General features: G+C 34.7%; 1 protein-coding gene across 1 annotated transcript; it reads right to left on the bottom strand.

The window, feature by feature from the left end:
* Positions 1-2,503: 2,503 nt before the first annotated feature.
* LOC145813042 (uncharacterized) lies at positions 2,504-18,686 on the bottom strand. Its single transcript, XM_082908303.1, has 8 exons — positions 18,387-18,686; positions 17,541-17,638; positions 5,929-6,809; positions 5,628-5,811; positions 4,615-4,772; positions 4,052-4,107; positions 3,485-3,952; positions 2,504-2,938 (listed from the first exon to the last, which is right to left on the bottom strand). The coding sequence occupies exons 1-8, from the start codon at positions 18,684-18,686 to the stop codon at positions 2,504-2,506; spliced, it is 2,580 nt and encodes an 859-aa protein (XP_082764429.1).
* Positions 18,687-19,208: the final 522 nt, after the last annotated feature.

Here is a 19,208-nt window from a genome sequence, read left to right as displayed (position 1 = left end):
AAATATTCGTTGCCTAGGATAGACGATCTCTTTGACCAACTTAAGGGCTCTTGCTATTTTTCCAAGATAGACTTAAGATCGGGTTATCATCAATTGTGGGTGAAGGAGGAGGATATACCGAAAATGACCTTTTGTGCTCGATATGGCCATTATGAATTTCTTGTTATGCCTTTTGGCCTGACTAATGCCCTTGCTACTTTTATGGACTTGATGAATCGAGTTTTTCGCAAATATCTCGATAAATTTGTGGTAGTCTTCATAGATGACATCCTTATTTATTCACCTTCCGAGGAGGAGGATGAAGGACATCTTTGTATTGTTTTACAATTACGTAGAGAACACTAGTTGTATGCTAAGTATGAGAAGTGTGAATTCTGGCTTTCCGATGTGAAGTTTTTGGGTCACATTATTTCTGGGGATAGGGTCACAGTGGATTCTTCAAAAAATAGAGGCCATGCAAAATTGGGAAGGACCAAAGAATGCCTTTCAAATTTGTAACTTTTAGGGCCTTGTCAGTTATTTTAAGATTTTTCTACTTTAGCTTCCCCGTTGACTAAGTTAACTCCCCATTGACAAAGTTAACTAGAAAAGGCTTGAAATTTGTTTAGAGTGAGGCATGCAAGAATCCTTTATAAAATTGAAGTCCAGGCTGACTACCACACCAATCTTGATTATTCCAGAGACAGGGTTAGGCTATACCATCTATTTGATGCTTCTAGAGAAGGTTTGTGGTGTGTTTTGATGCAAGAAGGTAAGGTTGTAGCATATGGGTCGCATCAACTCAAAACTCATAACAGGAATTACCTAACTCACGACCTAGAATTAGCAGCAGTCATTTTTTCTTTAAAACTTCGGAGGCACTATTTATATGGAGAGAAATTTGATGTGTTTTCAAACCATAAAAGCCTTAAATATTTGTTCTCCCAAAAAAAAAATTGAACCTACATCAGAGGAGGTCGCAGGAGTTTATGGAAGACTACGATTTTGAATTGCATTATCATCCCGGAAAGGCAAATGTGGTGGTTGATGCCTTGAGCAGAAAATCCGTGAGCCCTGTTGCTAGCGTTGCCATGAGGGAATGGGGGATAATAGGTGACTTGAGCGAATTCGACTTTGTTAATCATATTGTTTAATTTTGATGATGTCTAAAATATTATTTGCCAAAATTTGGATTTTTTAATATACATATTATTTGACACAAAATATTATCTGTTTGAAATATATATTGTATGATACATTTGTTAAATTTTATTTAAATAAAAATATTTTTTACTATTCACTTTTTGAAAAATTAGGCTAATCACTATTTATCTTTTCACAAATTTGATATTGGTTGATCATATTATTTTGATAAATTTGATATTGATGAGTTGTCTTCTTTTGACAAAAGTAATATATCCACATGGAGTGGTAGGTTATGTTTAGTTTAAAATCTCTACAAAAATTTAAAAATGATATATATGTTCAGATCTATTATAAATATTATTTAAAGAGATTTTACTATATATGCAAATATTTGATTAGAATATTATATATAATGCATATAATATAAATAGAATATACCACGTGAGCAATTAGATTTTTTACACTACATTGATTATATCATGTCACATATATATATACTAGCGTATGCCCGTGCCTAAAGACATGGCGTAAATAATTTTAAGATTAAAATGTAGTTATAATTTATACGTATTATGTTGAAATTTATAAAGTTTGTGTCATTTTTTGATAAAGATACTCAAAAAATATATTGAAATATTTTTCTTCTTAAAGAACTTATAACAATTTTGCTTGTATTACACGCTCTACAAAACTCAAATAAAATAACAATTCTCCCTAATCTTAATGCAAATTAAGAAACAAACATATAAGATTTAAAGTTATATTGCATATCAAAATATAAAAGGCAGTAAAAAAAAGTGTAAACACTGAACAAAAAACAAAAATAAAGTTATACTATCATACACCAAAAGAGTAGGTTAAAACTTTACAAAAAGTGGGTTAAAGCTTTACAAAAGATGTATGCTTTACAAAAGATGTGTCACTAACATGTCATACACCAAAAATTATGTTGTCATACACCAGAAATATGTATGCTTTACAAAAGATGTGTCAATAACATGTCTTCAAATATGCGTTTGCCCAAACTTTCTCCTCATTACTTTCCAAAAAGTCTTTGTATCAACTTTTATGTATCCCCAATGAGGAATATGCACAACAATCTGATAATTTGTGGAAACAAAAAAAATATAGATTAGTACATTTGTTGGAAATATACATGTCAAAATACTTTCAGATTGAAATTACCTTATTACATCCCCATCGAAGCAAGGTAGTCGTATTTCTCCTTTTAAGCTCCATAGATTTTTCGATCCAATCCTACAAAAGTCCAAATTTCAAATTATTATTAAATTGAAAATTTTTAAAAAGTTATATAATCAACAGAAATAAATCTACGTGGTTACCTTCTAATAAAACGTCATTTAATCTGCATAGGATACTACAGCAACACTTCAAGATAAACAATATTTGTAGTAGAACCCAAATTATCTTTAAGGAGGAGAATACTTATACGATCAAAGGATGTACATCTAGACAATGCCACATATAATTGCCCATGGCTAAACACTGGTATACGCAAATCAACCCCAACAAATTTCATAGATTGTCCTTGAGATTTATTAATGGTCAAGGCATATGCCAATCGGACTGGAAATTGACGTCTTGTCATTTGGAAAGGCATTTCTGAAGAAGATGGTGTCAAAGATATCCTTGGTATGAATGCCAAATTGCCAAACTTTTCTCCAGTTAAAATTTGAGTTTCAATTATGCGAGTGCCGCACCTAGTAACCATTAATCTTGTACCATTACATAGTCCATCTTTCGGTGCAATGTTTCTCAACAATATTATAGGACAACTCACTTTCAACTCTAACTAAAAAGTTGGCAACCTAGGAGTATCCAATGAATTTAAATATTCATTAGGATATCTATTTGTAATGGTAGGATCAATTTCATTATCTTCAAAAAATTTATCTGCTGCAAGATAAGTATATAATCTCCCTGGAAAGATATTCAACGCAGTAGTATTAATGTCACTGACATCATCGTTACGAGCAGACAGAATTGTGCGTTCAGTTAAAAATGTTGGGGTTGACGTCTTTATCATATTCAATTGTGGATAAACTGTAGAGAGTAATTCATTCAAATCTTGACATTCGTGTATTGTTGATGGAAGGTTAACGATTTCTTGAGGATTGGTCCCAATCTAAAAAAAAGTGAAATCGATAAAAAAGTAAGTGTAAACACAATTTATTAATTTAAAATAATCTATATAATACAGGTTAAAGTAGTGTTACCTCCATCAAGAAATTTGCAAAATTAGCATTTTCATGGCCTCATGATTCAAGCGCATATTAAAATCCAAAGTCAATATATATATATGCTTCCATAGAACAAAGTGTCTTAATGATGCATTCACAATTTGCTCACGAACTCCTTTGGGTATAACTGGTAAGATTTGTCGAAAGTCTCCTCCAAGAACAACAGTAATACCCCCAAATGGATTTTCACTATCACAAATATCCCTCAATGTACGATCAACCGTCTCAACACAATGTCTATGTTGCATAGGAACTTCATCCCAAATTATGAGTGTTGTTTCTCTAAATAACTTAGCTTGTAATGATTGTTTGTTAAACCCACAAAGTGAATTTTCCAGGACATCTAACGGAATGGAAAATGTTGAATGTGCAGTGCGATCTCGTACCAGTAATAATGATGCAATTCCAGACGAAGCCACAGTAACAACGATATGCCCAAGGCTACGACATTTTAATGCAATCGTATTGTATAGAAATGTTTTCCTTGTTCCTGCACCCCCATTCAAAAAGGAAACAGTTCCTTTATTTTGAAAAACTGAAGAAGTGATTGCATTATTAGCATTCCGCTGTCCATTATTGAGACAATCAATAGTAATTTGTGGATCTGCATGTTGTGCCTCACTCTACAGTTGTTGATGTTCAACTATCAATCGATTACCAACTACTGCACTCCAATTTGCAGTAGGTTGTGGCATGGGTGGGAAGTCAATTAAACTTTTGCCTGATTCATGAAGCATTTGATTCAAAAGATAGAGACCATAATCTTCAATTTGAGCCTCAGTTGGTTTAGAAATGACAAACAATGTACAAATCTTACGTGCAAGATCATCACATATATGCGTTGAAAATTGATTCCATAATGCACATGGATTTAGTGGAGAGTACTGGGTGAGAATAATACTAAACAATCTCCTCAAGTGATATCCAGTTTTTATGGCTGCAGCCTCTTTCAAGCATTGTATCCATTCTTCATCATCTTCTAAAAGCCCCCTTGCAACACATGCTAATTTAAATGTATCATGCACAACATTATCGACCGTACGTAAAGACTGAAACAGCTTTGGTCCTTTGACAACGGTTAGTAACAAATGTAGATAAAATCTTTCACCACAATTAGGGCTAGCAAAGTACATTCTACCAATTTCATATCCCCTTTCTCTTGATTTCCATCTCTTTTCTGACTTGAGCCAAATAAAATGTTGTGGAAATTCTTGATAAGTGAATAGACATTCATCTTCACTGGCAGCACAATATGCAAAGAAGCCAGTAAGAGTTGACATTTGTTGACCAGCTCTAGATTGAATCGTTTTTAATGACTCTTCTGGGTTAAAAACAAGCGATGCATTCCAGGTAAATGCAGTGCCAATCGTACAACTGTTGGCATCTCTGCATGCAATGGATGACCAAATATTTGCCAAGCATCTTCTGGAGTTCCAATATACCTTGCATCGAGATATTGTTGAATCTCATTTATCATTCCTAACACCATCGTTGTACGATCATAACCCTTATAAATGTACTTATGTATATACTTGACACATCTCATTCCGGCACAAACTTCCACATTTATATGACAATTGAAAAGTTTTGAAAGATATGCATTGTATGGTTCGACATCCCTGTTATCAACTTATTGCCCTCTCACAGTATGTACTTGACCATTATTGCGATGACGATAGATAGGGTATCCATCTTGATCCATAGTGGTTGTTTTTGTGAAAGCTCGAGGGTATCTCTTAGTGCATCTACCATTTTCCATACATGGTGCTTGCGGATTTCGAGCACCACATGGTCCATGTACCATACAACATTTGATAGTTTCAAAAAGCATAGGATCATCTTTTGGGTCTGGAAATTCTACACAGACCAATTTGTCTACTTGAGCACATGTCCGAATTTTGTCTGGACCCTTGAGAAATAAAAGTGCATGCATATGAGGGAGGCCTCGTTTTTGAAATTCAATTGTAAAAATATGTGCAACTTTATTTCCAAACACTTTATTTGTTTCTATCTCCTTCATCAAACATTTTCTCTTCAACTCAAAAACACGGACAATTAAATCAGGACGATCAATAGGTTTTTGATATGGTAATAATGCTGAAGTAATTTCTGGCCAATTGGGATTTGCAGTCATGGTAAGAAATATTTGGGTGTTGGTTGTATCGTGTGATAACCATTGAATCTTGAAAGATTTCAAACATATGTCTAGGACTACCAGTAAATGAAGATGGCAAAACAAACCTTTGACCAATTTGTCCAGGTCGCACATAATCTGGATCCATATCTGACAACTCTTGGTAAAGCTCAGCCTGAAGTTTTCCTTGATTAAGCTTGTAGTATGTCAATCGATTTTGCTCAGTTGCAGCCCAAGCATCTACCAAAAACTCTTGAAATAGTTTCCCACCTCTCAAAATTGTTGAATACTCTGTGGGTCGTTCAAACAAACGATAACTATAAAAATTCATTTGAGTAAGTCGATCAGTTGAAGGTCGATCATACTGAACATTCCACAATTTCAACTTAGGTTCCCATCCAAGCTCACCATATGGAAATAATAGAACATAATGTAATGGCAAGCATGCTGGGTGACATTCATTAATTCGCATCAACTTATTATTTACTCGGAAATGTAAAATAATATCTTTCATTCCATTTACCTCTATTCCATCACCTGGTATTACAATTGCAATCTCATCTGTAGTTGGTAGGTTATACCGACATCGATCAGTTGTTGAATTGTAATGAAGATAAGCAGGTAGATTGTGTCCTGCCGAGTCTAATTGATGTAAAATGGCATTAGCCTGGCGATATTTATCTACGAATGCATTGACTTGCAACAAACTATCCTGAATAGTTTTGAGAACATCCCTTCTTAAGTTAGAATTTCTACGATTACGAATTTCTAAAGCTGAATAAGGGTCACAGATATACAGCTGAGCATAACTCGCATCCTGCCCTGGTTGTGGTTGTAGTGATGCTGTTCGATGTCGCAATTCCCCATGAATTGTGAATGATGTAGGGCCCCTTCCACTGAGCACTCTAGGATCCAATGTAGCACCAAGACTTTTAAAAGCATTGCCTGCATTATACACTCGAGTATAACTTCGAAAGGATTTTGATTGATCATTATTCCCATCATACAATGCCTGAAATGGCGGAGGGGGTGTAATAAGTAAAGGTAGCCTAATCTTTCCTTCCAAACAGCAAGTTCCGAATAAGGGACGTTTTATAGATGATTTTGTCAATTTTTCATCCATACAATGCAACGCTGAACAATAAGGACATAATACATCCATCTTGCCAAGATAATGGCAGTAAGAATCTTTGTGTGCCTGGTCGTTAATTGATATATTCGTAGGCAGATCTTCTAATTCATCATCAGTACATAGATCTTGTTGAAGAAATCGATTTATAGGAGTAGACCTACAAATATTTGTGTACAAATAAAATTCTATAAAACAAAACGGTATGAGTAAGAGTATATATTTGAAGATTAGACACAGTAATTTACCGATTCCTTTGTGAATTTGAAGATGTGCTTGGCATAGAAAACAAACATGTAGAATGATGGGTAACCATTGTTCGTTTTTGTGCCGACTGAGAATTTTCAATTATTGTTTCCCACTCCAAGTGAGTGCGATCGCGACGAATTGGTGTTAAAGAACATTGTCTTAGTTGAACACACTCTTCTAATCCCTCTTGCTCTCGTTGCAAGCATTGAAATTCAATTTTTTCACGCTCTCGCCGTGCCCGTTGGGCCAATGCAGCTTTTGATATTACATTATCATTTTGTGCCTCAAAAGAAAATATTTTATCATTGAAGCAAAATAATATCTTTGCTAAGATATTACTCACCGTGTTCTGGTGCCTGATTCGTCCTCGTACTTGACCCTATATAATCCATAATACATTGGGTCATAGTACAACTCAATCTGTTCTTTCGTTTACTTAACTTTCTTAGGCTTTTTTCTTTCCCTTTAATTCATTTAGGATGCTCAATGCGTGCCTAAGAATACTCAGAATGAAAGAGAACGGAATTCGGAACCTAAAACAGTTTTTCAAAAGTTTTTGAAACAAGGCACTCCGCTCGAGACCAGCTTTGGTTGCTAGAGTGGTCTGCAAAACTCTATAAAAGTATTGGTTGCATGAATTTTATACTCGAGCAAGACTTCTGTCGCTTGAGCGACGAGCCATGTAAAATAGGGTTTGCTCGAGCGCAAGGTTTGTCGCTTGAGCTACCGTGCAAATCTCTATAAAACTTCTGGGAGCTTGATTTTTACGCTCTAGTAACACTTTCCTTGCTCGAGCAGACATGTCGAATTTTGGAACTTCCAGAACTGTGTTTGAAGTTCAAAACTTGATTCCAAAGGCTCAAAACTCGTATTTTTGGTACAAAAATGTGGAATAAAATTATATGACATGGGAAGATAGGTAATTTGAGACCAATTGTCCAAAATCATGATCCAAATCTCAAATCATTTCATATTCTTCTTGGTAAGGTCAAAGTTCATGTAACCAAGCTTCATATCTTCATAGACTATGCATGCATGTGAAATATAGATTCTAATTCCATTTCAAATGATACAAATGTTGTTCAAAATTATGAAGCTCAACAAAATTATACATTTGGTACCATATTCTCCATGAATTTGTCAAAATGATATTCAAAACACTCATGCATGTATGATCTTACATGAATTCTTATCCTATCATCTTCAAAACATGCAATTAAGCCTCATAACCTCATTATTCATGGATGGATGTCTCAAATGACTACCAATTCAACTTGTTTAACATGCTACAAACTCAAATATGAAGATTCTTAGCAATTTGTTACATACTTATACATATTGATCCCATTTTCATCATTTTTAACTCAAACCTTGTTCTTAACTTCCTATCATCTTTGAATTTAGTTATGAAAATAAGCCCATGAATTTGAGTTCAATTACTCACCTAGAAGCTTCAATCTTCCAAATTCTAGCTAGTTCTTGAGTTAATTCTCTTCAATTCTCGAAGCTTGAGCTAAATCCTTCAAATTGTGTTCTCTCTCTCTACAATTGGCTCACTCTCTCTCTCTCTAGAGTGTATTTTCAAATTTTGAGGTTATAGTATGAACTTAAGTGTGTTTGGCCCTTATATATACTAGGTGATTAGTTTAAACTAATCAAACTCTCTTATGGTTAATAAACCACACTTAATTTAATCCAATTATTTTGTTCCGAATCAATTTTTAATTAAATTTCACCATAGGCTCTAAAAATTATGCCAATCGTAATGGTACAATTGATTTTTCTTTTTGTCGCCTCTACGGCCTTCAATTTAAATTTTGTAACAGGAAATTGAACAAATTTTCCTACGGTGAACAAATAGAAATTCAAAACCATACATAATCATATAATTAGCACCCAAAATCAAATTAGGCATTTAAGCATAACTAAGATTAATTAGCATAACACAAAGTAGGGTTGTCACAGAAGTTGAACCCTGATATCGTTGAAAAGTGAATGGAATTCAACATGGAGCGTTGAAGCTTCTTTGATGTTGTTTGACTACAGCTATCGAGGTTATTTGTCGAGTTAGGATTTTATTTGTTGCAATCAAGGCACTTAGTCTCGAAAGGTACAAGCCTTTATGGCAAATTGGATGTATATTTTATATTTCAATGTATTGTAAATTATTACAATGAACTTGAAGAGGAATCTATGAGAATGTGACAGATTTTAGTTTATAGAATAGTTTACTTTTATTTCTTGTTTATGTGAATGTCATGAAATTGGATAATAATAATGGATTGGTAACAAATAATATGGTATAAATTCGAGGCGTTACAAACACCATCATTATGATGTTACATACACTTTTCTTAACAAAATTAATGTGATGTCTCAAGTCATTTTAAAGCAATTTAAATATATTAATTTTTAATTTTTGTCTCTTTTGATTGTCTTTGTCATTGTTGAGTCTTTAGGTCTCGTGTTGTTACCTATCCATTTCCTTGTGGTTGTTCATATACATTTTGGTGTATTCTAATGTCTCATTTTGTATTGTTGGGTGATGGAGTGAATCCAGGAATGATGGGCATGCTTTAAGATTGTTTTGTCTCACTTTCAAGTTGAGACCGCTCAAGCGGTCCTTTCATTGCTCGAGCAGTAACGTTAATCTCCCAGTATCTCATTTTGTAGTCTGAACTTCTAGGAGTTTGTATTCTTCGCTCGAGCGAATGTTTCATCGCTCGAGCGAATGTTTCATCACTCGAGTAGTCTTCTGCAGGGAGCATGGAGATTTTGGGAGTTTGAATTGTTCGTTTGAGTATAGGTTTGGTCGCTCGAGTAGTCTGTACATAGTCTACTCCAAAAAATGTGTCCAATCACTTAAAAGTTGGACCCTTACACCTTTTTCTTTCACTTTCCCTCTTTTCTCTCATCTCTCTCTAGAAAACCTTCTACCCACCTCATTTATTTCTTTGATCAACCCAAATCCATTGGGGTTTTGAACCTAGTCCCTTCATTATTATTGGAGAGCTTACCAAGAGCAACATTTTGTGTACTGGAGATTAAGTTTTGACGCTGTTGATTTTGAAGCTTTTCCCACATTTTAATCCCAAATCTTGAGGTAGGGAGTTCTTTGAGTTATATATATGATTTTAGCATGTCTAGTCTGTTTTCCTATGATTTTTGAAGATAGGGTTTGGTGTTGGCAACATTGGTTTGGAAAATGTTGAGGAAATGATTTTGTTTTCTTGTGAAGATGTTGAAATTAAAAATGTTTCATGAACTTCTAACACTCTTGATAGCACTTGTGAAAAGAATCCATAAAAAGAAGGAAAAACTCTTTTGGATCAAACCTTAGTGTTGAAGAAATTTGGAAAAGTTTGTTCTGTGAAATACTCAAGAAATTGTGGTTTAATTCCTTAAGAAATTGATAAAATCTTTCTCATATTGTTTTCTCATATTGTCCATAGGACGGATAAATGTTGTTGTTGGAGAATGTTGAAGATCTTGAAAAGAATATTGATTGTGAACAAGAAATGTCATAAATGTCACATGGATTCATATTTTGTCATGATTTTGAGAACTATTGAACAATAGAAGTTCATTATGAATAAGTGTAGAGAATTATGAAAATATTGAACAAATAAGATATATATATATATATATGTAATTACCTCACATTTTACTCGTTTGCATCACTTTAAATATTGTTTATTTATGGTTTGCCTTGGAAATTAATTCATTATTTTGAGAAAACAACTATTGCTCTTGAATTGTTTTGGAGTAAATGCATTTGGTAAGTTTGGATAGGGGGTGTAGTTGGTATTATTTAAGTTGGCTTGAGTGTCTAGGATGAAAGACCGAAAACACGCGCGGATAAAGCACCACGTGCCTTCCGGTTAGGAGCCGATAAAGTGGGGAATTATTAATGCTTGTTATGCCTACTTGTAGACACCAACCTAGGGATTACCTAAGTCATATTTACCACCCCATTGTCATTATTTAAATTTCATGCGGAAAATGAATTCATTGAAAGGAACATAGCATGTGTTTCAAAAGAAATGGAAAATTTTGAGATTTGAAATGGCATGGCATTGCATTCATGTATATGAGACTGCTTAAACATTTATACTTTGCTAAGATATCTTTATTGGATTTGTGCTTACCCCTAGTGGATTTGTGCTCAGCCTAATTAAAGGCCCCCCTCCTTTTTGTGATCTTTTGGCAAGCCAAGGGCTTAATGTGTATGGGTTTGACAACCTTTTGTGTAACCAACCTTAATCCTTGGAACTTATAACATTTGGGCATTTACTTGGATATTATTTCTTTTACTTTTATATTGCTACACATGCTATGGATTCATTCTTTTAGAAAATTGAATATGTATTGCATGTGAGCACTTTTGTATGCTTCTCTTATAAATGAAATATAAATTGAGAGAATTGATTAACTAAAGTAGGATAATTTATTGGATGGAATTACCATGTCTATTTTAGGTCTATTATTTGGGGGCGTTACAATTAACACAAATAAAAAGATAAAAAATAGGGAAGAAGAGAACAACTTCGAGGGAGGAGACCTCCTATTGTTTTAATTTGAAGTGAATCTAACCTTCATAAACTTCACAAGAAGTTAATTAGAAATTATCCAACCATTTTTTCATTGAATATAATGTTTTTAAATACTAAACTAGATAACAATCCACTAACCCACTAATACATCATCACATGTAACCTAACTAACCCGCTAATATTAGAACTCCTAATTACTAGAAAATAAATAATAACTAACAAAATTAAAATTATAATATTCTAAAATAATACGAATATATCATTCCTACCCCCTTAAAATCGCGAGCGGATCCTCTAGAGTGAATTGTCTGGAGTGATCTCCTAAAGTAGTTGATCCAACGGCTCAGAATAAAACTCACCAAAACGACGTCGTTTTGGTGAGTATTTTGAAAAAAAAAAAAAAAAAAAAAATCAGATTTTTTGAAGGTTTTTTTTACAGATCAACAATGGCTTCCATTGTTCATCTTCTTCACAACCCAACAACCTAAATCAACTCTCTCTCTCAAATCCATTCTCTCCATCACCCTCCTCATTCTCTCTCTCTCCTCCCCCACTCTCTCTCTCCATAAACGACTTCACCAAATCCGACAGAGTTGATGATGTCGTGGTGATGATGTCGTATGTGTATAGTATCATGAAGATCCAGAAGCGTTGGATCGACGATGGCGATCTCAACCCAACGGATCAGATTCTCATGGCCAGAAACCTCCTTGAAGCCTCTCTTATGGGTATTAAATCTCAATTTATTTTGATTCAATCATTGAAATGTGATTTATGAATTATTTTTTTGGTTAATTAATTGTGTTTGAATTCAGTAATTTGGTTGTTTGGCTGTTCCAAAAATGTGAATTTTGCCATATTAGAATTGTTTTTATTGAAAATCAGGTAATTTGTTGTGTTTGGTTGTAAACATGGATCTAGCATTTAACTTTTTTCTTTTTTTTCTTTTTTTTGAAGATGTAGAATTATCAAATCTAAAAATTGGGGGATTCAATCATTCGAATTTTCAGATTTTAAATTAGTTAATTCAAGATGAAATAACTGAATTTGCCTAACCAAAGAAACCCAGATTGTTGTTTGAATTTTTTCTTTTTTTCTTTTTTTTTTTTTCATCTATTCATAAGAGGGATGTTTTTTGATTGGAGGCAAGACTTTGTTTTGTGGGGTTGAGTCGAGCAGAACGTTGCCATGTAAATTTGCAAACTGTTCTTCTCTTCTCATCTTTTTTTCTCTTCCCCTTTCTCCACACGAACCCAATACACACCAGGAGCTATGATTGATTGAGTGGTTATAAACCAGAGGGACAAGTTAGAAAATTATATGTCATGTAGTTATAATTTCCTTTCGTGTTTCTGTGGCGAAAGATAATTTAGGTTGTTGGGTTGTGAAGAAGATGAACAATGGAAGCCATTGTTGATCTGTAAAAAAAACCTTCAAAAAATCTGATTTTTTTTTTTTTTTTTTTTTCAAAATACTCACCAAAACGACGTCGTTTTGGTGAGTTTTATTCTGAGCCGTTGGATCAACTACTTTAGGAGATCACTCCAGACAATTCACTCTAGAGGATCCGCTCGCCTTAAAATCAACCTTGCCCTCGAGGTTGAAATACAAGTTATATAAAAACCTCCTAGATCCCATATTTTTTGAAACAAAAATTGTACAAACATATAATTGAACGCTTCCCCAATCAAGCTTTCACAAGCATTCATCTTGCATATTATAATGAAAATATTATCTTTCCACTTTGAAATAGCAACAATGGCGGTTGCTTTATCCTCTGCCAAGAAATCAACTTTTTTCAAAATTTGTTTTCATATTGTTTTCTTCCATCTTCTTTGCTTCTTCATGCTTTAGTTTCCTAATCAATATTTTGATGTTATTTAGAACATCCATAAATCACTTTTTCTCTCAACCAATTTGAAGACAAGTATCCATAAATCACTTTTGCTCTCAACCATTGCCGAGTGGCTCTAATGCGAATTGTTACGTACGCTTTTCTTAATAAGATTAACACAAATAAAAAAAGAACAAATAGGGAAGAAAAGACCTATTTCGAGGGAGGAGACCTCTTATTGATTCAATTCGAGGTGAAACTAACCTCCATAAATTTCACAAGAAATTAATCAGAAAACATCCAACTCTTTTATCATTGAATACAATTTTTTAAAAATAGAAACTAGATAACCATTCATAACTGACTAACACCAAATCATATGTAACCTAACTAACCCACTAGCATTAGAACTCCCAATTACTAGATAATTAATAATAACTAACAAAACAAAACTTACGATATTCTAAAATAACACGAATGCATTAGACAATGATTGAGAAAATGATAGAAGGGAAGAAATTTTTGGGTGCCCTAAGAGCACCACGTCACCTATGTCATTTGGTGCTCTAATTCACTTACATCATGTCATTCAAGTATCTGTTACAGAGGCATGCCACATCAATGTAATGGTTTAACTCTCACCCCGTGTTAAGACGTCACCTATGCCATTTGATGCTCCAATTCACTTACATCACGTTACTCAAGCATCTGTCTAAGAGGCATGCCATATCAACTGAATTCAATTAACTCTTACCCCACATTAAGACATCACCTATGCCATTTGGTGCTCCAATTTACTTACATCACGCCACTCAAGTATTTGTCAGAGAGGCATTCCATATCAACTTAATGGAATTAACTCTCACCCCATGTTAGTAGTAGAATAATGGCACACTAACCCCATTAATCTGTTAAGTTGATAGGTGCTTCAATCCATTTAACAGCTATTTCGTTATTGATGCATATCTTTCCTTCTCTCGATGTAAAGTTTTTCAAAACTAATAATAAATTCTAAATCTAAATCATGAAACAAGTTTCAAACCAAAATTATTAAAGAACCATTTTTCAGTCTTTTCTCTGCATCTCACTTCTCTCATACAGATTCAATTCTGGTTTGACAACTCAAATTGTAGTTTAAAAGTTAAAAGTCACTAAAAAGTCAAAAAATAAAAAAAAAAAAAAAAAATCAACAAATAAGCCAAAAAGTCAAATATTCCTTTCTATTCACTCTATTTTTTGCAAATATTTTCGTAAAAAACTAAAAAATCATTCTAAACTTATTTGTCTTTTTGGTCTCATATTTTAGCTAAAAAAACAAATTCCCAAATGACCTCTTAAATCTCCAAACCGTTATAGACCTTCTCACTCTAGCATCGATCACTTTCTGCACACTTCATCATTTTTTATTTATTTATTTATTTATTAAACTTGATTTTGCTTGGCACCCACACTGACTGTAATGCCCTGACAATGAACCTCTTTGATCCTGTTTATCCAGGTATTCCCAGCATACAACAAACAAGTAGAGTAGAGACAACAATAATGAAGTAACATTAATACATTTATTCCCTTTTGAACTATTCCCAAAATTTACAATATTGTCTCATTACATCCGTGAGCAAAAAAAAAGAAAAATAGTTCAAAAAGTACGAAAATGTACAATAGAACAAGTCGCTAGTCGACTTCCTTTAGAAAAGTGTTCGTAGTTACACTAACATAAAATCCGACATACAATTACAAACAACCTTAAGCTTGACACAACATGATTCCAAAAGAAAAGCATTTATGCTCCAAAAGGGTTTTCTTCTCCTCAAAAACATCACTTAGTTGGTGTTTCTTCTTCAATTTCTGAAAATGGTTAGCTTTGGGGTGAACAAAAGCTCAGTAGGTAATGCACTTAACAAGTTATAACATTAATTGAAAAACACATGATCATGCAATGCAAACGTTTGGTAACTTTTGTTACATGTAAGTGTATAGGTACATTTATGCATGAGTATGAAATGAGCGATGTTAAGGTTGAATTAACATTTTTTTGATTTAGATGGGGCGGTAAATATACTACAACATTCCAAGTAAGAGCCGAAATTCATAATACATACATAGATATAGATTTTGTATACTGAAAATAGTCCCACATTTGCTGACTCCAGAAACGACGGGGTGATGGGCATCCAAAAACATTTTCCCTTCCACATTTGCCGACTCTAGAAATGGCGGGGACGTGGACACCCAAAACCATGTTTTTCCACATTTGCCGACTCCAGAAATGGAGGGCTCGTGAACACCCAAAAACATTTTCCCACATTCGTCCAGCGATATGCGCAGACAGGGCAATTGGGCACCTTGACTCCCCGCGTGGGTACCAAATATGATACACAACTGAAATTAACCCGACTCCCTACTCGTACTCATAGACTATTTGCCCCTTCCAACTTTCCACTGTTTGCACCATTATTGTATCATAAACAAAATTTAATAATGCATATGATGCATGAATTTGTAAATTCTCGTTTTCCTCTAAAATGATTCCAATTCACAACCATTCACTATTTCACCCTTCAGTACTAAGGATTACTCATTTAACAATCATCATCAACTCAAGGTGTATATAGAAAAACATTTCAAATCATACATTTCTACCTCAAAGTTAAGCAAATACCTTCAATTTCATGTTTTGAAATGAATTAACTAAAAACCCCTTTTTATTGAACAATTTCCAAAAATAGGGTTTTATAGAAAATTTAGGGATTTTCCTCCCTTCCATGAAATTGAAGCTAATGTTCATCACAAACAACAATAATCACGAATAATAAACACAATCCTTCTATAATCACGAAACATTGCTCACTTTTGTCATATCCCTTCACTAACACAAAACAAACTCTCTATATATATTCACCTATATATATATATGATGAGTATCTATTGAAATTACCACATATGAGTTTCAAATTAAAGGTATAACAATTTAAAGACACCCCTACCTTGAGAGTGGAAGCTTAAGACGAGCATTCCACCCGAAACTTCAACAAAACTGCGAAACAATCGGTAAATAGCTTGAACTTAACTTGCCCTTCAATTATATTGAAGGATCTAGGGTGAATTTGAGGCAAAATGTTAAGAAATCAAGTATTTTGGGGGTTAGGGTTTCGGTATGGTTGATAGAGAGAGAAAATATTGGTAAAAAGTGCAAAACAAATGAGTTAGATCGCCTCTTTAAGTCAGTTGCCCCGATAGACCGCTTGAGCAAACTTTTCTTTGCTCGAACTACCAACACAATTTCAAAGAAACCGCTCAAGCGATACGCCCATCGCTTGAGCAGTAAACGCGAGGTCCCAGAAGTTTACAGAGCTATAGTGAAAATACTGGAAGCATGAAATCTACGCTCGACCGACCACTTCATCGCTTGAGCAGTCTTGCTTGCAAAATGGTAAACTACTGAGAGCTGTAAATCTTTGCTCGAGTGACCAAATGATTGGTCAAGGGGTTCGCTAAATTCAACTATTACTGCCTACCCTCCTTAAAGAATTTCGTCCCTGAAATTTTCTATAATTCCTACCAAAGCAATCCCAATAACTCTCAAGAAAAAGGAATGCTACTCTTATAACAATCCCAATCATCAAATTGTCATCAAATGGAAGTAGAATCAATCCAACTTTCACATCACAACATATAATTCCAAGTTTTTCAGTAATCAATGCAATTTCATTATTTCGCTAACTATGTCACAAGAATTATTACAACAAAGAAAGGTAACTTAATTACACACCGTTAAACAAGTCAAGATATTTTTCACGAACTGTAGTTTCCCTCTCCCAAGTGGCTGCTTCTACCCCATGATGATGTCATAGCACTTTGACTAGAGGTATAGTTTTGCCTCTTAATGCTTGCTTCTAGAATCTAGAATCTTTACCAGTTTTTCTTTGTAGGAAACATTTTCATCTACTTCAAGGTTCGTCAAGTCTAAGACATGAGATGGGTTGGGCTCATACTTACGAAGCATTCAGATATGAAACATGTCATGTATCCCAGATAATTGTGGGGCAAGACAAGACGATAAGCAACTTCTCTTATTCATTCAATGACATCAAAGAGACCGATGAACCCAGGGGATAGCCTTTCGCTCTAGACAAATCTCATCAAACCTTTTCTAGGTGATATCTTCAAAACACATGGTCACCTACTTCAAATGACAATGGTCGTCTTGTCCTATCTGCATAGCTCTTTGGTTGGCTTTGTAACCATGATTAACCTCTTCCGGATGATAGCTACTTTTTCTGTGGTTTCATGAACCAAATCTGGTCCAAGCATGGGTGAATCTACTACCTCAGCCCAACACACACCAGTGACCTACAGGGAAATCCATACAGGGCTTCAAAAGGCGCCATTCCAATGCTGGCTTGGTAGCTATTGTTATAGGCAAAATCAGCTAACGACAACTATTTTTCTCCCATGACCCTTTGAAGTCTAGTACATAGGCTCTCAACATGTCTTCTAAAATTTGAATGGTATGTTCAGACTGACCATCGGTTTGAGGGTGGTAAGCAATACTAAAGGTCAACTGAGTCCCCATAACGGTTTGTAAGCTTTGCCATAATTGTGAGGTGAAGCGAGGATCTCTATCGGAGACAATGCTCACCGGAACCCCGTGAAGTTAAATAATCTCCCTAACATAGAGTTCTACTAGATAATCAACTGAGTCTCCAATACCCATTGCAAGAAAATATGCTGACTTAGTTAGTCGGTGTACTATGACCCAAACTGCGTCATTACTCTTTTGAGTTCTAGGGAGACCCGAAACAAAATCCATTGTAATGTGCTCCCATTTCCATTCGGCTACAAGTAAGCGTTATAGCAACCCGGCTGGCTTTTGATGCTCTGCTTTGACTTGTTGGCAAGTTAGGCATTTGGACACAAATAAGGATACATCCTTCTTCATATCCCTCTACTAAAATTGACATCTCAAATAACAACACATTTTTGCTCCTTCAGGATAGACTACAAGACGGGAGTGATGGAACTCTCGAAGTACGTCATCTCTACAAGATTTTAGTGCAAAAAGGTGATCTACATATCAGATACTTGAGTCAGAATGCACCCTCAACCCTTCTTCTTTTTTCCCTTGCTGGATTTTCTCTCTAATTGCCTCTACCTCTAGATCATTTTGTTGTGCTTCTAAAACTCGTGTGACTAGTGTTGGGTGAGTTAAAACTGAAAGCAAGGTGGCTTCACTAGGTGATTCTCCATGTTGTAAATCAAACTCACTTAGATCACCCAACATCTTCCATTTCCTCATGGCAAGACTAGCAACCGAACTCATTGACTTCCTACTCAATGCATCAGCCAGCACATTGGCCTTTCTAGGATGATAATGCAATTTGAAGTCATAATCTTCCATGTATTCCATCCACATTCTTTGGCGCAAATTCAAATCTTTCTGGGAAAATAAATACTTAAGACTCTTATGGTCTTAGAATACATCAAACCTCTCTCCGTAAAGGTAGTGTCTCCAAGCTTTAAATAAAAAATGACTGCAGCTAATTCAAGGTTGTAAGTGGGGTAGTTTCTCTCGTGCGTTTTTAGTTAACGTGAACCGTATGCCACAACTTTACCTTCTTGCATCAAAACACACCCTTAACCCTCTTTTGAAGCATCGCAATAAACTGTATAACCCAACTTCCTCTCCGGGATAATTAAGATTGGTGCTGAGGTTAATCTAGTCTTCAATTCTAAGAAAGACTTTTTAGATGATTAATTCCAAATGATTTTCAGCCCTTTTCTAGTCAATTTGGTTAGTGGTGCAGCTAGGATGGAAAAATCTTTCACAAACCGTCTATAATATCCGGCAAGACCCAAAAAGCTACGAATCTCGAAAATGGTCTTAGGTCGTTCTCACTTTAACACTACTTCAATTTTTGAA

The sequence above is a fragment of the Camellia sinensis genome, chromosome 15 (assembly GCF_055761805.1).
Source record: "Camellia sinensis isolate YWXY chromosome 15, ASM5576180v1, whole genome shotgun sequence".
NCBI classification, from domain to species: domain Eukaryota; kingdom Viridiplantae; phylum Streptophyta; class Magnoliopsida; order Ericales; family Theaceae; genus Camellia; species Camellia sinensis.
The sequence above is the reverse complement of the archived record's forward strand: the minus strand, read 5'-3'. Positions and strand labels throughout refer to the sequence as shown.